Raw genomic sequence first — 14,896 nt, 5'->3', positions numbered from 1 at the left:
ACAGCACACTTCCCTCTTCCTCCCTCCCAATAAGCAGCAGTGGCGGCACAGTCCCGGACACCCAGGTGAGACAGGGGGCCACTGGGCTGGGTATTGCACTGATATATATACATATATATATATATATATATATTTATTTATTTATTCAGTGGCTCCCCAGCTTATGACCTTACCACACGTCACTGGTGTGTACAGTATTTGTCCCTTGTATCAGGACCTTGAACAGCTCCCTAGAAGACAACTGTTTTCTGGTGCAGGCTTATGTGCTGTTTACAATGATTCCTCCGATCACTCCCTTCATTAGCCTTTGGGGAATATTTAGCAAGAATCACATTTGCAATGTGATCTGGGCTCAGTAATAGTGCCCAGAATTGCAATGCAATATGTGATTCTTATGGCGACATGTATCATACTACACCTGCAGGGACAGAGGCTCTAAAAGGAGCTTGTCCTTGTGATGTATTGCCAGGACTCCTACACATGTGTGGTCCCATTGCTGGGGAGGGTTTTGGGGGAACCCTTTGATGCCTAATTACACAATGTCCATTGAGTATATGCAGGGGCCAATCTCTGGAATGCTTTGCATTCTGGAATTTGGTAAATACGGCAGCAATCCATCCCCCATAGAAAACACAACAGATAATGGAGATATATGCTGTACAGTCCCACAGTAATACATTATTATGATACTAAATATTTGGGGATAACCTCTAAAAAATCTGCGATCTCAGGAAATAAGGCATAAATATTTATTGGTAAATGGATCCACTTTTCTGCAGAGAGCATCAGTGACTGCCATATAATACAGAGAACATTGCAGTGACTGCATTACTACACTGAAAGCATCACATTGAATGCCATATACTGCAGAGAGCATCAGTCAACACCATACTATGCAGAGAATATTGCAGTCTGCCATATAATACAAAGAGTGTCACAGTGCCTACCATATAATTCAAAAAGTGTTGCAGTGACCACTATATAATGCAGAGTACATTGCAGTGACTGCCATATAATATATAGAGCATTGAAGTTCTCATCATATAATGCAGAACATCGCAGTGCCTGCCATATAATGCAGTCCACCAGTGGCCACCATATAATACAGAGTGCATTGTAGTGCCCGCCATATACAGAGAGTGTCAAATTGACTACCACATAATGCAGAGAGCATTACATAGTAACCAGCAGAGAGTTCCATATCTTTACCATCCTCACTGTGAAAAAACCCTTCCTTAGCTGGGTTTGAAAAATCCTTTCCTCTAACCTTAGGGGGTGGCTACATATTCTGTCTACAGGTCTCTTGATAAACAAATTGTCTCATAATTCCCTATATTGCCCCTCAATGTATTTATAAATATTAATCATATCTCCTCTTAGTCACCTCAATTTGTAAATTGCATGTTTGTTCTTTGTCCCAAAATGTATAACTTTACATTTCTCTATATTAAACCTCATACTCCACTTTGTGGCCCAAACTTCCAATTTGATTAAGTCATTCTGTAGATAGTCAACATCTCTATCTGTTTTAATTATTTTACACAGTTTAGTGTCATCTGCGAAAATGGACACTTTGCTCTCAAGACCGTCTCCCAGGTCATTTCTAAATATGTTAAATAGAAGAGTCCCTGGCACAGACCCTTGAGGTACACCACTTAATACTTTAGCATACACAGTAAAAAGTCCCAGAAATGGAGTAGAGGACCCATTTGTGCACATGCAGAATGGGTCCTGCTCATGCACAAAGTACCAACAATCACTACTTTGTGACAATGAGCACAGCTCCAACTACATCTGAATCGGGACCAATATGTCAGAGAAGCAAAGAGATCACTGATCAGTGCTGACACCAGCCAAGTGGTTTGCCAGTGGTGGAACCAGCATCATCTTTCACTTTTTTCACCTTCACATGACCACTTGCAAGTAATCTGGCTCTAAGGCTTATGTGCGTCTTTGCACAATTATGTAAAGTCACCTTTACTGTACATGTCTACGTTAGAAAGCTTCTCATTGCACCTACAGCATCAAGGCACAAGCAAGCTTAACTGGCTGTATCATGCACATTACATAAGTGTTCACTCACTGTTCTAGGCACAGTGCAAAATCACAGATAATGCAGTACGCATACTTGGGAAGTACTTTCTCTGTACAGTACACATACTTGGGAAGTACTCTCTTTATATGCATACCTGGAAAGTACTATCTCTGTATGCATCCTTGGGAAGTACTCTTTCTGTATGCATACTTGGGAATTGCTCTCTCTGTACGCATCCTTGGGAAGTACTCTGTATGCATACTTGGGGAGTACTCTGTCTGTATGTATACTTGGAAATTACTCTTTTTGTATGCATTCTTGAGCAGTACTTTATATGCATCCTTTGGAAGCACGCTCTCTGTACGCATAATCGGGAAGAATGCTCTTTATATGCGTACTTGGGAAGTACTCCCACTGTATACATACATGAGAAGTACTTTCTCTGTACGCATCCTTGGGAAGTGCTCTCTCTGTACGCATCCTTTGGAAGTGCTCTCTCTATATGCATACTTGGAAAGTACTCTCTCTTTGTCCACATAGTTGAGAAGTACTTTCTCTGTACGCATCCTTGGGAAGTGCTCTCTCTGTACGCATCCTTTGGAAGTGCTCTCTCTATATGCATACTTGGAAAGTACTCTCTCTTTGTACACATAGTTGAGAAGTACTTTGTCTGTACGCATCCTTGGGAAGTGCTCTCTCTGTACGCATACTTGGGAAGTACTCTCTCTGTACGATTACTCTCGCTGTATCAGATCCTTAAAGTTAAATTATGAAAAAATTTAAAATAAAACACAGTTATAGTCAGTGCTGAAACAGGCTGCTTTGGTTTTATTCAAAATGCAATAGCCCATGAAAATACTATGTGTAACACATCCACCACTCTTGCTTTACTAAGTGGTAATAACATTGTTGCTGTTTTCAATTCTACCACATACTATATGCTGAATACTGTATATTGATTAGATTTATACCAGATCCTTCACAAAAGATTCAATGATTGGAAACAGGCATTATTAGAATTGCATATGCTCTCCGATTCGCCATAGTAACACAATGAATACAATTCAGCAAGAAGTGTTAATTCAAAGACTGCTTACATACTGTATTACAGCCCAGTGTATAAACCCAGTTCTATATAAATACTATACCATAACATTGTACAAATTAAAGTTTTTTTTGTATCTTCTGAGACTTAATTTATAAATTAGACTACAGATAGTACTATTAGTGCTATGTTATTTGAATTTATTGTCTACATGTCTTTTTTTTAGATTTTTTGTTCAATAGAAAACATTAAACTCACTCACATATAAACAAATACAACAACTGGAAAAATAAGTTCTCCTTCACAAATCAAAACTAATAAAATCAGTATTTCTTCATGTATGGTCATACAAAAATGTAATATCTTTCCTTCTTGTGTTTTTTTCCTTAGTTTTGTACCGTCATGATCATACTGTAAGATCAATAACAGGTGTAATAATGTGGTATTGTATTTTCCATTTCTGTATCACGGGGAGAAAATTACTAGCGCCTAGTAACATGTCTGCAGTGAATAAGAAACATAGAGAGTTATTGGAGAATACTGCCAGGCTGCTCAGACAGGTATGACCCCAGGTACTCCAGGTGCTTCAGCACATGATTGTAGATTTGTAGATGTCTGTGACACTGGAACAGTTATAGAATCCTTAATATCTGTGTTCTGATTATTTGGAGTGTTCTTTGTTTCAGGCTTCTTAGTGGTGTCAGGACAGTTCTGAACAAATATTACCCGATTGTAAGCCTTCAGTCTTCGCCACAGCTGTATATAGACTTTACATTGAACATACATAAACACCAAGCCACCTGTAAATCCAATAGCCACCACCACCAATTTTGTCCAAAATGGCCACTCCAGAACACCTACGATACAAAAGACAAAAAAATAACCAATTGTAATGAATAGAAACTGTTCACACATTTTCACTTTCACTAAGGAAATAAATGGTATTGTTGAACACATATTTATATTATAATCAATATTTGTTTAATCAAAGCTCTATATTTTAGATTTTATGAAAAGAAATAAATGATTTCAGCATGTAATGCTCTCTTTATAATCAGAAATAGCACGCCAGCAGAAAACTATTAAAATGTGCCATTACATCGGTCATAAAAAAACAAGTTCAGTTAAAGCATTTCTTATTTCTAAAAGCCATCTACTGTATTTGTACCAGCAAGTGCAGGTCAAATGATCACGCTTATAAAACATAAAAAAAAAACATTACGTATAAAATGCAAGCTAGAAAAGGTTACTTATAAAATGTATGATTCAGTATCTTAAAAGCTTCATAAATGTATAATGTTTGTATCAGGTGAGGGGGTGGCAATATACATCAGACATTGCGTAGAATATATATCAGCATTTTTATTGACAACAAGAAATTTGATTCTTTCTTTCAAACATATATCTGGTTAAATTTTGCCATGAAATGCAACCAGGAGCATATAAGTAAAAAAAACAAAAATAACGACACTGCTATAATAATAGTTTAGACCATATAGATAGTCTGTAGATGACTCACAAGAAAGATATCATATATAGGCAGTATACAATTAAAAAAACCCTGATAAATATATTACATTTTTGCCTGTGATAGGAGCCAAAAAAGTCCTGTGTCCTTAGAGGCAAAGTAAAACAGATGCATTGAGAACCAATTGTACCAGAAATCAATTTTCTTTCAGGATTATTCTTCTGGAATATAGAGGAACCAATTTCTGAATTCAGGATAGTAAGGCAGTTATACGGGCGTGATTTAGATTACATGACAATCAGCTATACAGATGGATCTTCTAATATTTAGCCATCAACACATGCTTCTATATGCATCTCGTCATACGCATCTCAGTCACATCTCTACCTGCAGTTGAATGGGCTTAACTAGGTAGGAGTAGGAAGTTTGCATGTAGGCTAAGGCTAGTTAGTGCATGTTGAAGGCGTATAGACTGATCTCTTGCACCAGGTATAGGGCTGGTGCAAGCAGTGGCATAACTACCGTGGGTGCAGGGGGTGCAGCTGCTATGGGCTCTGGCTGCTTCCAGGGCCCGCTGCTCGCTTCTGCACCCTGTCAAAGGATGCCAACAAGGCCCACCGCTCCTCCTTCACCCCCGCTCGCCAGACAGAACAGTCACCACCAAGAGCACCCCCACAGGCTGCAGCTGTGGAGGATGAAGCAAGAGGCCCCTGAACTACAGCAAAGTGTCTCTCCCTGACACTCTCTCCCTGACACTGTCTCTCTCTCTCTCCCTCTCTCCTTCACTCTGTCTTTCTTTCCCCTTCCCTCTCTCCTTGACACAGTCTCTATCTCCCTGACACTGATGCTGTCTCCCTCTCTTTCTCTGTGGCATTGCTTCTTTCTCCCTCTCGGCACTCTCTTTTCCTCGCTCTATTTCTCTGACACTGGCTCTTCCCCCCTAACACTGTTTCCCTCTATATCTCCTTGACACTGTGTGTGTGCGTGTCTCTCTCTCTCTCTCTCTACGTAAGGAGCACTACAGTGGGCATTGTGTGTAAGACTGCTAATTTTGTGTGTGTGTATGTACAGAGGGGAGTGTGATAATATATATATATATATATATATATATATATATTTATTTATAGTTTGATAACATAATATAAAGTTGCAAGACAATGGACTTTCCCGTCCATTTTACATCCACAATTGATGCTGCCAGGTCATGTCCTCACTTCAGACTCATCCTGTCTCAAACTAGATTTTCACCCTTTTCTCTCTTCGCTGCCCCTGCCCCTTCAATCACTCTCTCTAACCTTCTCTATTTCCTCTCCCTTTAAGGAATTGCTGCTCCCTTAATAAAATAATAGCTTAAAATTGTCTGTAAAAAAATTCAATTAATATTGGCTCCTTAATATAAAAATAATAATTATTGCCTGCATAATTAATATGTAAAAGTTTTCTCCCTAATACATACTTGTTGTATCTTTTATTTAACTGCGGTCCAAAGGCCAGATAGCCCAAATCACATGCTGTCTTTCCTAACAGTGCAAATTCTAAAAAACATTTACCCCTTTTCTGGTATGTAGGCTTAAACAGAACAGTTTGCTCTATACCTCATGTTTTGTGACTTTGTACCCAACACCCACTTTTCCCTTGAGCCCCCGATGAAACACTTTTTCACTTGCCTGTACCTTCTTTCCATTTTTATACTTTTTCTATTTTCATCACTCCTTACCTTCTTCCTCCTCTTCTTCTGAAGATGATTAAGTTCTGATAGCTACTGAACAAAAGTGACATGAATGCATGGAGGTGCAATTGTATGCCACATTTACTGGTACAAAATAAGAATCTACCATATTTGTACATGTACTATTAATCAAGCTCAAATTCCCAATCGTAAATGCTATAATGGGCTTTTGAGACCATGTCAAGGAAGTACTGTAGTTAAATGGTCGACAGGGGAAGACTAGATGGGCCAAGTGGTTCTTATCTTCCATCAAATTCCATGTTTCTATGTTTATGCTGTTGACAATCAAATTGTCAACAACATGATGTCGACCACAGAATGCAGACACAGTAGCAATAATATTTAAATAATTTTTACAATGTTGGCATTATACTGTAATTGTAACTTCGCTGAGCAATCCCTGACTGTGTGATAGATGGATGGATATGTTTGGTTGACCGTTATGCTGTCAACAGTGAAAATGTCAGCAGCATAATGTTGACAATGATAGTAATATTTAAAGCATTTTTTTTGTAGAGTCAATGTTGCCCTGAACCAGTATCTTGCCTAGGCCCTATAATGCCCTAATCTGGCTCTGTTATACATATCTAGTGTGTCCTCCAGTGATTCCAGTTACTCCACTCCATGTCCACCACCATCTTGCTAATCATATGTTATAGCATCATATATGACTTAGCAGATGCTGACAGATAATTGCCAGTACAACTTACAGTACAGTGGATCTGTCTACTTGGCTCCAGCAGTTCCTCTGCAGCTCCAGACTGCAAACACTGTACAGGTACCTGGGCAATTAATCACTGCCATCCTGAATAGTTCCCATATTGTTATCCAGGGGCGTAACTAGAACTTCCTAAGCCCCATAGCAAAATTTGGAAAGGGACCCACAACACAGATCTCCAGAGAGAGGGCGACAGCAGGGACACAGGGACAGAGGTGGCAGGAATGAAAATCCATAGCAGCTGCACCCTTGGAAGCTACACCACTAACTTGGGGGAAAGGGGGGTAGTGCATTCTGAACTGTGACAGCGGGGTGGAGTCACCTGAGCGAGAGGGGTGCAGTATGAGCTGTGATTGGGGAGATGGGGGGGCTAGATGACCTGGGGGGGCGCAGTATGAGCTGTAACTGCAGGGTGGTATGCGGGACAGAACAGCCGAGTCTTCATCAGCCATACCTTGTAAATGTGGTACCCCATAATTATAAACAAAAGGGAACCCCTTTTATCTTTTTCTTTTGTATTTTATTTTATATACAGCCTGTATATCCCTATGTTATGTTAGGGCTGAACTTTTTGTGACCCTGTCAGTTTCTGAAAGGGAGTTTTGCTGAGCCCTGACTGGGAAAACTGTCAGGTCATTGGATCCCCAGGTTGTTGAACAAAGTGGCTAGGGTGCATGCTTTTGCTGGGGTCCTGGGACCCTGTCACTGTTCGGGATCCCAGAAAAAGAGGAGGTCCTGAAGTCACTCAGGACCCATATAAGCAGAGCCAGTAGTGCTAAGGGAACAGTGAACAAAAGGAGGAATGGAGCTGCTGGACTATGGGGCCGATTCAGACCTGATCGCTAGGCTGCGTTTTCTCACAGTCTGCGATCAGATCTGAACTGTGCATTCGTGTGCACGCAAGACCGCAGCAACGGGGATCGCCGGTCAGCAACGGGATGGTGCAAAATTTCCGAGCACATGGGAAATCGCAAGGAGATTGACAGGAAGAGGGCGTTTGTGGGTGGCAACTGACCATTTTCTGGGAGTGTTTGGAAAAACGCAGGCGTGTCCAAGCGTTTGCAGGGTGGGTTCCAGACGTCAGTTCCACCCCCGAACAGGCTGATGTGATCGCAGCGGTTGAGTAAGTCCTGGGCTGTGCAGAGACTGCACAAAATCAGTTTGTGCAGCACTGCTACACATGCGTTCGCACACTTGCACAGCTCAAATACACTCCCCCTGTAGGCGGAGACTTTCTAATTGCAGCAGTGCAAAAATCGCTGCCTAGAGATCAGGTCTGAATTACCCCCTATGAAGATTACCGCTTTCTGCCAGTGTGAGATTGGGAGACAGTGACCAGAGTCTGCAGGGCCGGCTGGAGACTGGAACAGCAACACCGCTGAGATCCCAGCTGAGAGAGAGAGCTATCTGCACCACAGCCCGACTGACAGAGCGGAGCGCTGAGGTCAGGTGCCGCCCAGTGATAGGAGACAGCCCAGTGGAGGAGAGGACCACGGATGACCCCCAATCTAATCGGAGACTCCAGTCAAAGACTGCGGAAGCAGCAACATACCCCGAATGTCCAGAACCCCTAGAGTGAGAGAGAGAGCACTCCAATTGCAATACTTAGAATCCAAGGAGGCACTGAAGACCCGAGGCACCTGGATGAGAGCAGGCAGAGGGAAGCCCTCTCCCCCGGCCCCATGGCTCACTGCAGCCGAAGTACTAAAGCTATGGTATGGAGGGGCGGGGGGGGATGGTGGATGCTCTGTGCCGGGGAAGCTGCTGACATCTCAGTAAAGCACCTGCAGCCATTCTTTGCAGGGGGAGTCAAGGGCCTAATAGCTGACTAGGTGCAGGGAAAGCTGCGGGCCCTCGACGCATCTCGGGCCCCATAGCAGCTGCACTCCCTGCACCCTCGGTAGTTACCCCACTGTTGTTTTCATCTGCAAGTTACTACTGCAGTCCTGTGCAGTTTCCAGACTGCTAATCATCTCCAACTTCAGCCTGCAAGTCTGTGCAGTTAACCAATCCAAACGTGTGCAGATTCCAGCTCCAGCCTGCAAAGCTTGTGTAGTTAACCACTGCTGTCCTGTGCAGTTCCCAGACAACTAATCATCTCAAGCCCAAAGGAAACTTTCACCCTGAGCTCCACAAGGTCTAGAACCAGCCGTCAATTTAGGATTTTTAAATATTTTTTACTTTTCACATGTAACTTTCCACAACATGATGGCCAGGCTCCCAATTCAGTACAGGGGTGGGGGGTGTCAAAACTTTCCCTTGCTGCAGGCACCATGGCACCTAGCTATACCTTTGCCCATGGGTCTGTTAGCCGGCTGATGGTGTAACAGGTTATCCTTGAACGTAGGATCACTAATGCATGTAGGGCGCATCTACCCATCCCAGACGCCACCTGCTGCATCGCTGATGCTTCCAAGGATTCAGCAGCAATGCTCACTCCAGCCACATCTGAATTGGGTCTGTTATTTGCATGATTGCCAGCATCTTGAATGTTTTGTATACCACACAATGATTCAGCATCAGGGTTTCTTGCAGAAGCTTCGGAAAAAAAAAGGTTTTGATTGGGCTGCTAAGAATAGCCCCTTATGAGTATTATGTCATTTTTACAAGCATTGGTAAATACTGTAGTAGAACGTGCTGCTTCTGAAAAGAAGGTGTGACATTAGTCATATCCCTTCATATTACAGAGATAAGTGTTTCACACCAGCATTCATGACAAGGCGTGTGATGTCTTCCCTTCAAAGGGCGATAAAACAGATAAAGTTTACAAACCACCATTCATCTAATTCCCCAAAGCAATAATTTTTATAGCAATAAGTCAACATCCTACTGATGTTTTATTCTTCACCCACTGTGTTTGTTAAAAAGTGATACCATGAATCAACATAGAAAAAGAGTACAATGGTATTCTGTCTATGCACTGCGCCACTGATGATCCCAATTAAAAGTCTAGAAAGTATTTTTTCAGAAAGTTTTAAGTAGACAAAAGAAAACAGGGAAATCAATGAACAATTGTTTTCTTGGTTTGTCAACATAGTTTCTAATAAAACTTAGATGAATGGTGGTTTGGAAACTTTAGCTGTTTTATCATCCTTTAAAGGGAAGACATCACACGTCTTGTTATGCTTGTTGGTGTGAAACTAATGTCACAACTTGTTCTACGAAAGGTCATGACCTCCTTCATATACGCATGCAATGTGAACAATTCTAAAAATATATATTTATGTGTTGAACTACAGGTGGAACAGGTTAATTGTAAATTACTTTCTTTTACTATTAACAAGCATAAATGTTGTTCTTCCTCCTGGATTCTAAATCTTGACAGTAACAGGTTTTATTGCTAGTTCTTTAAAAAAAAATATAGTCAAAAGCAGAATTTATATTTCCTTATTAAAAAAACCCATAATGGGACAAAGCAGATATATTTTATGCCCAATGAACCACGAGGGGAATAAATTGGAGCAAACCCATGTTCCCTTTTTTATTTTTGTTGTCATTTTCTAGTGAAACTGTGATTTTTGCATTTGTTAATACTACTGCAAAGACACTATTGGGTTAGATTTACTATTGGGTGATTTTTTACAGAAAAAATGGCAATAATATTAAATACAAGACACGCCTGTTTAGTAAAGCTAGCCGCATTCTCTTTTGAATGCAGTATGACACTTTATTACTTAATGACTTACAGTACTTGCCAACTCTTCTGGAATTTCTGGGAGAGTCCCGAATTTAGAGGTGCTCTCCCACCCTCCTCACAGAGTTGGGCCATCCAATTCCCAACTTAAGTGGTTTGCCAGGAGGTTGAATGATGCACTTTGCATTGAATCACATTATTGTAGCTCAGCGCTCCACTATAAAATGACACAAATAGCTTAGATAATTAAGTGGTGGGGTCATGTATATGCACTTGTGGTGCCATACCCCTGTTGCCTTAAGCCGATTGGTAGCTTGTTATGTAGGGGGCAAAACAAACCAAGCACTTCAGCCACAAAAGTGGCCATCCCTGTCGCTAAGGTGCTTGGTTTGTTAAACTGTGCATGTCCTTTTTAATATCCAACATAAAGATGGGTGGGAGGGTCCAAGGACAATTCCATCTTGCACCACTTTTAATTTCTGCCACTGCTGTGTGGCAAAGTTTCATACATGTGCTATAAATTGCCACGTGTTTGTGCCACTGCTCTGTCGCTTAGTAACCAGTCAGCTCGCTGCAGCCTTTGGCCAATAATGGTGAAAACAATATTGTGAGCTATGAGATGGCCAAATTGAATTCATGTTATTGAGATTAATAATAGTCTAGGAACAAATTAGGCCCAATAAATGTGATTTTAGCTTTTATTGTCAAGTTTTGAGAAAAATCCAAATCTAAAACCACTCACAGCGGTTTGGCAAATCAACATCCAAATCCCAAGCTGGACGATGAATCTGAGCCAAATCCAAATCCAGCAAAAATGGTCTGGCGCTCATCTCTAGCTATAAGTGGTCTTCATGGAAGACTTGCGGTCAAAAAACCATATCTGAGACATGGAAACCGTTGTTAATGCAGTTCTGTTTAGTTAGTAAATGCCTGCATTTGTATTAAGAGTACAGTAAAGGCATGTTCATGTAATTTCAAGGTAAAGTTTGAAGTAACTGCAGTTATGTATGTCATGAGGTATACAGTATCTGTTACAGGTGCTTAGTCCGATGAGAAAATGTCTCTGCTGCTGCTGCTGATAATTGTCGTCTGCACAGACCTTTGTACATTTTTGTCAAATAAAAAAAGCTAAAAAAATGAACAGCATTTATCCCCCACCCCCTCCCCTTCACGAAATCTGCAATCAGCTCCAGCAGCTTACACTGTAACACAGAATAGCCTTTTCAGTACTGGGATGATTTCCCTAGGAGAATCATGCCTCAAAAACTCCCATTCTAAAAACATTTTTATGCTGTGGGTGTTGGTGTAATCTTATAAGGTGCTTTCATCATCCGTACAGAACTAATATACTGAAGGTTGCAAGAGCATGCTAGCACTTGTAGAACTACAAGAACCAGCATGCCACAGCATTCGGAGCACTGAAGTGCCAAATAAATAAATACTTTTAGAATATACATCCCACAGACACATGATTAAATATTTTATTTAAAATTTAAGTCTCTGCAAATTTCTCTTTCACTAATTTATTATTAATCAAATCTAATGTTGATACTTATTTATTTAGGCTTTTAATCCATGTGGAATTAAAATCACAAACTCACATGGACAAGAGCAGGGGCACCACAATGTTTTTAGGTTTGGGGGGTGGGGTCAAAATCAGGAGCGGATTTAGGGGTGAGAGAGCCACGGTCTAGTCATCCAGGGAGACTGAAATTTACTCCATTTAAATACACAGGACCCAATTTAGAGTTGAACATAAGTCCAATTTAGGACTCTAAAAATGCAATGTTTATGAAACTGCATTGATTTCAAAAAACAGAATTCTAAACAATGGTTCAGTTTTTCAAACCTTAACATACATTAAATATTTAAAAGTGAATGTCATGTATTTCATTATCAGTAAACATGAACCTATGCTGTTCACATATTCATGGAGATGGACTCACACATTCTGTTTGCTGATAGCGCTTCAGGCTGAGAAGACATTGTGAAATTTCCCAATGAATATGAAATGCATGTTTATATCAGCCAATCCTCTAAAATGTCAAAATGTATCATATAAATCTTTGTGTATGAAAAAAATAAATGATGATATCATACATTACATACAGTATTTGACAGCATACTAGCATTATCTACTCTGTTAATATTTATTTAGAAACTTTTTCTACTGATGCTATAAAGGGTTATGCTATTCCTTTACTATTTCGTAAATAGCAGTAAGTTTAGCTTACCGCTGTTTATGACTGTACCACTTGCACCATTCAGATTGTCGGTAATGGGGATCAGGCACAAGCTTTGGGGAATCCCTTCTGGGTCGAAACAAAATGCGCGTGTGCAAATGGTCACAGCACAGGAAGAAGGCAAAGCTGGACCTTGCCAGACAGGTAAGTGATGGTAAATACCGGTGGCATATTTGTAAGTATCACAGTGATACTAAGCCAAATATACCGCCTACAGCTACTGTAGCACTGTTATGAAATGGAGCACCAAGTAAATTAAGGGGTTGTCCTACAGTGGCACAGGCTGGAATTCTAAGATGTGAGGTAACAAGACCTCCAACGTGTGTAATGTTCCCTATTTCATTTTGATTCCCCACTAGACCAGAGCAGATAGACCACTGCTTCCCCTCATGACCATTACAGTGCACCTCATATCAGTCATACTGTCCCAACATCGGATGTAAGATGGTGGGACTGGCGGAAACATGGTCATACATAGAAGTGCGTACTGTGATCAGATTTCATCATCTAAAGGCATATCAGCAGCTGAAATTCATTGTCAACTTGTCGGTTGTGTATGGTGATAACGTCATGTCACAGAAACAGGTTGGGTGCACTGCCTGCTACAAGTTTTGTTACTAATGATGATGATTGCAGATGCTAAAACAGTGGGCAGAAAAGGCTTTCACTTTCAGACACAGAATTTTGTGTTTTACTTTGGTGAATTGTCCCCTTAGCATATGAAAGTAAGTACAATACTGCAACTGTAGGGAAAAATGGCTGCGGAAGTGTCTGCTCAGAATCAGCCTTACACTCTGCAAGCGCTGCTTCTTCATTCAGTGGAAAGACATTCTGCATTGTGGGTCAATGACAGCATTAAATCATTTTGCTGTCTGATGTGGTTGGGACAAGACTGGGAAATGAGTATGGAGCAAAAACGATAAAGGGAAAATTCAGCACAGAACAGTTAAGGCAAAACAGTGTTGGAGAAATGTACAATTGCAAACGGGGATAAGTAGAAGATTCTGCAGAACAGTTTTGAATTTTTTTCTCATCTCTACAGGACACTCAGCTTATTTAATATAAAATGTCGTTTTCTACGGAGACAGCTGCTCTAGGTAAGTGAAGTGTTGATGCCAGAATTAATTAGAAATGAGCAAGTGAAAAGGCCTAAGAGGACAGTGGAGCTGTGCTTTCCAGCAGAACGTTAGCGGTTAGGGAACCTTCTGGGAGAACAGCATATTACAGTTCATTTATTCTGTCTCATACAATGCGCGCAGCAGACTGGGGAGACAGTGCAAGTATTTGATATTACACTCATATGAAAAACATTGGAACATTAAATAATGTCTTGGGCTATTGAAGATATGGATAGAGTATTCATTTTACGATTTTAACTTCAAAATGCTCTCATGTCTATAGCAAGAAGTCATCCTTCCCAGAATAAAGTAAATTGCAAGTTCTGTGTTACACAAGGAGGCTGATTGGATGTACCATAAAAACATGTGCAGATTATCTCTCTGAACATAGCCTCCTATGTGAACTATCCTGCGCCTCTGTATGCAACCACTGTCAGCAACATGCATTCCCATAAGAAGCAACATCTCTGTGCATCTGATTAGCCACCACCCAGTTACCTCACAGTCACTAGACAGGAATGCCCCATACATTTCCAATTCACTTCTGCAGTCGTGCATCTAAATCTGTACTGCGAATCCAATTAAAATCGTGATGCATGCTAACATAGAAACAGCACTTCACTGCGTCCAACATCGTCAATGCGTCTAACTCATAATTAGTCCCATAAGGGCAGATGTATTAAGCCTGGAGAAGCGATAAATCAGTGATAAGTGGAAGGTGATAATGCCAGCCAATCAGCTCCTAACTGTAATTTTTCAAACCCGTAATGATTGGCTGGTGCGTTATCACCTTCCACTTATCACTGCTTTATCACTTCTTATCCCTTCTCCAGGCTTAATACTTCTGCCCCATAGTGAGGAGTTGTGGGAGGGATCACTTCAACGTGTCACTGTTGGATCCAGTCC

General features: G+C 40.9%; 1 protein-coding gene across 4 annotated transcripts in view; it reads right to left on the bottom strand.

The window, feature by feature from the left end:
* Positions 1-735: 735 nt before the first annotated feature.
* Positions 736-14,896, bottom strand: part of MARCHF1 (membrane associated ring-CH-type finger 1) — a 508,234-nt gene continuing 494,073 nt past the window's right edge. For 3 of the 4 annotated variants that reach the window (XM_063920435.1, XM_063920436.1, XM_063920438.1), the window contains one exon: positions 2,844-3,937. In XM_063920435.1, the coding sequence (XP_063776505.1) occupies positions 3,633-3,937 (305 nt within the window). In that variant the 3' untranslated portion in view covers positions 2,844-3,632. Of the gene's footprint in view, positions 3,938-14,896 lie in introns of all 4 variants that reach the window. The other variant, XM_063920437.1, reaches the window with a different exon arrangement.

Source organism: Pseudophryne corroboree, chromosome 1 (assembly GCF_028390025.1).
Source record: "Pseudophryne corroboree isolate aPseCor3 chromosome 1, aPseCor3.hap2, whole genome shotgun sequence".
Taxonomy (NCBI): domain Eukaryota; kingdom Metazoa; phylum Chordata; class Amphibia; order Anura; family Myobatrachidae; genus Pseudophryne; species Pseudophryne corroboree.
This window is presented reverse-complemented; position numbering and strand designations above follow the sequence as displayed.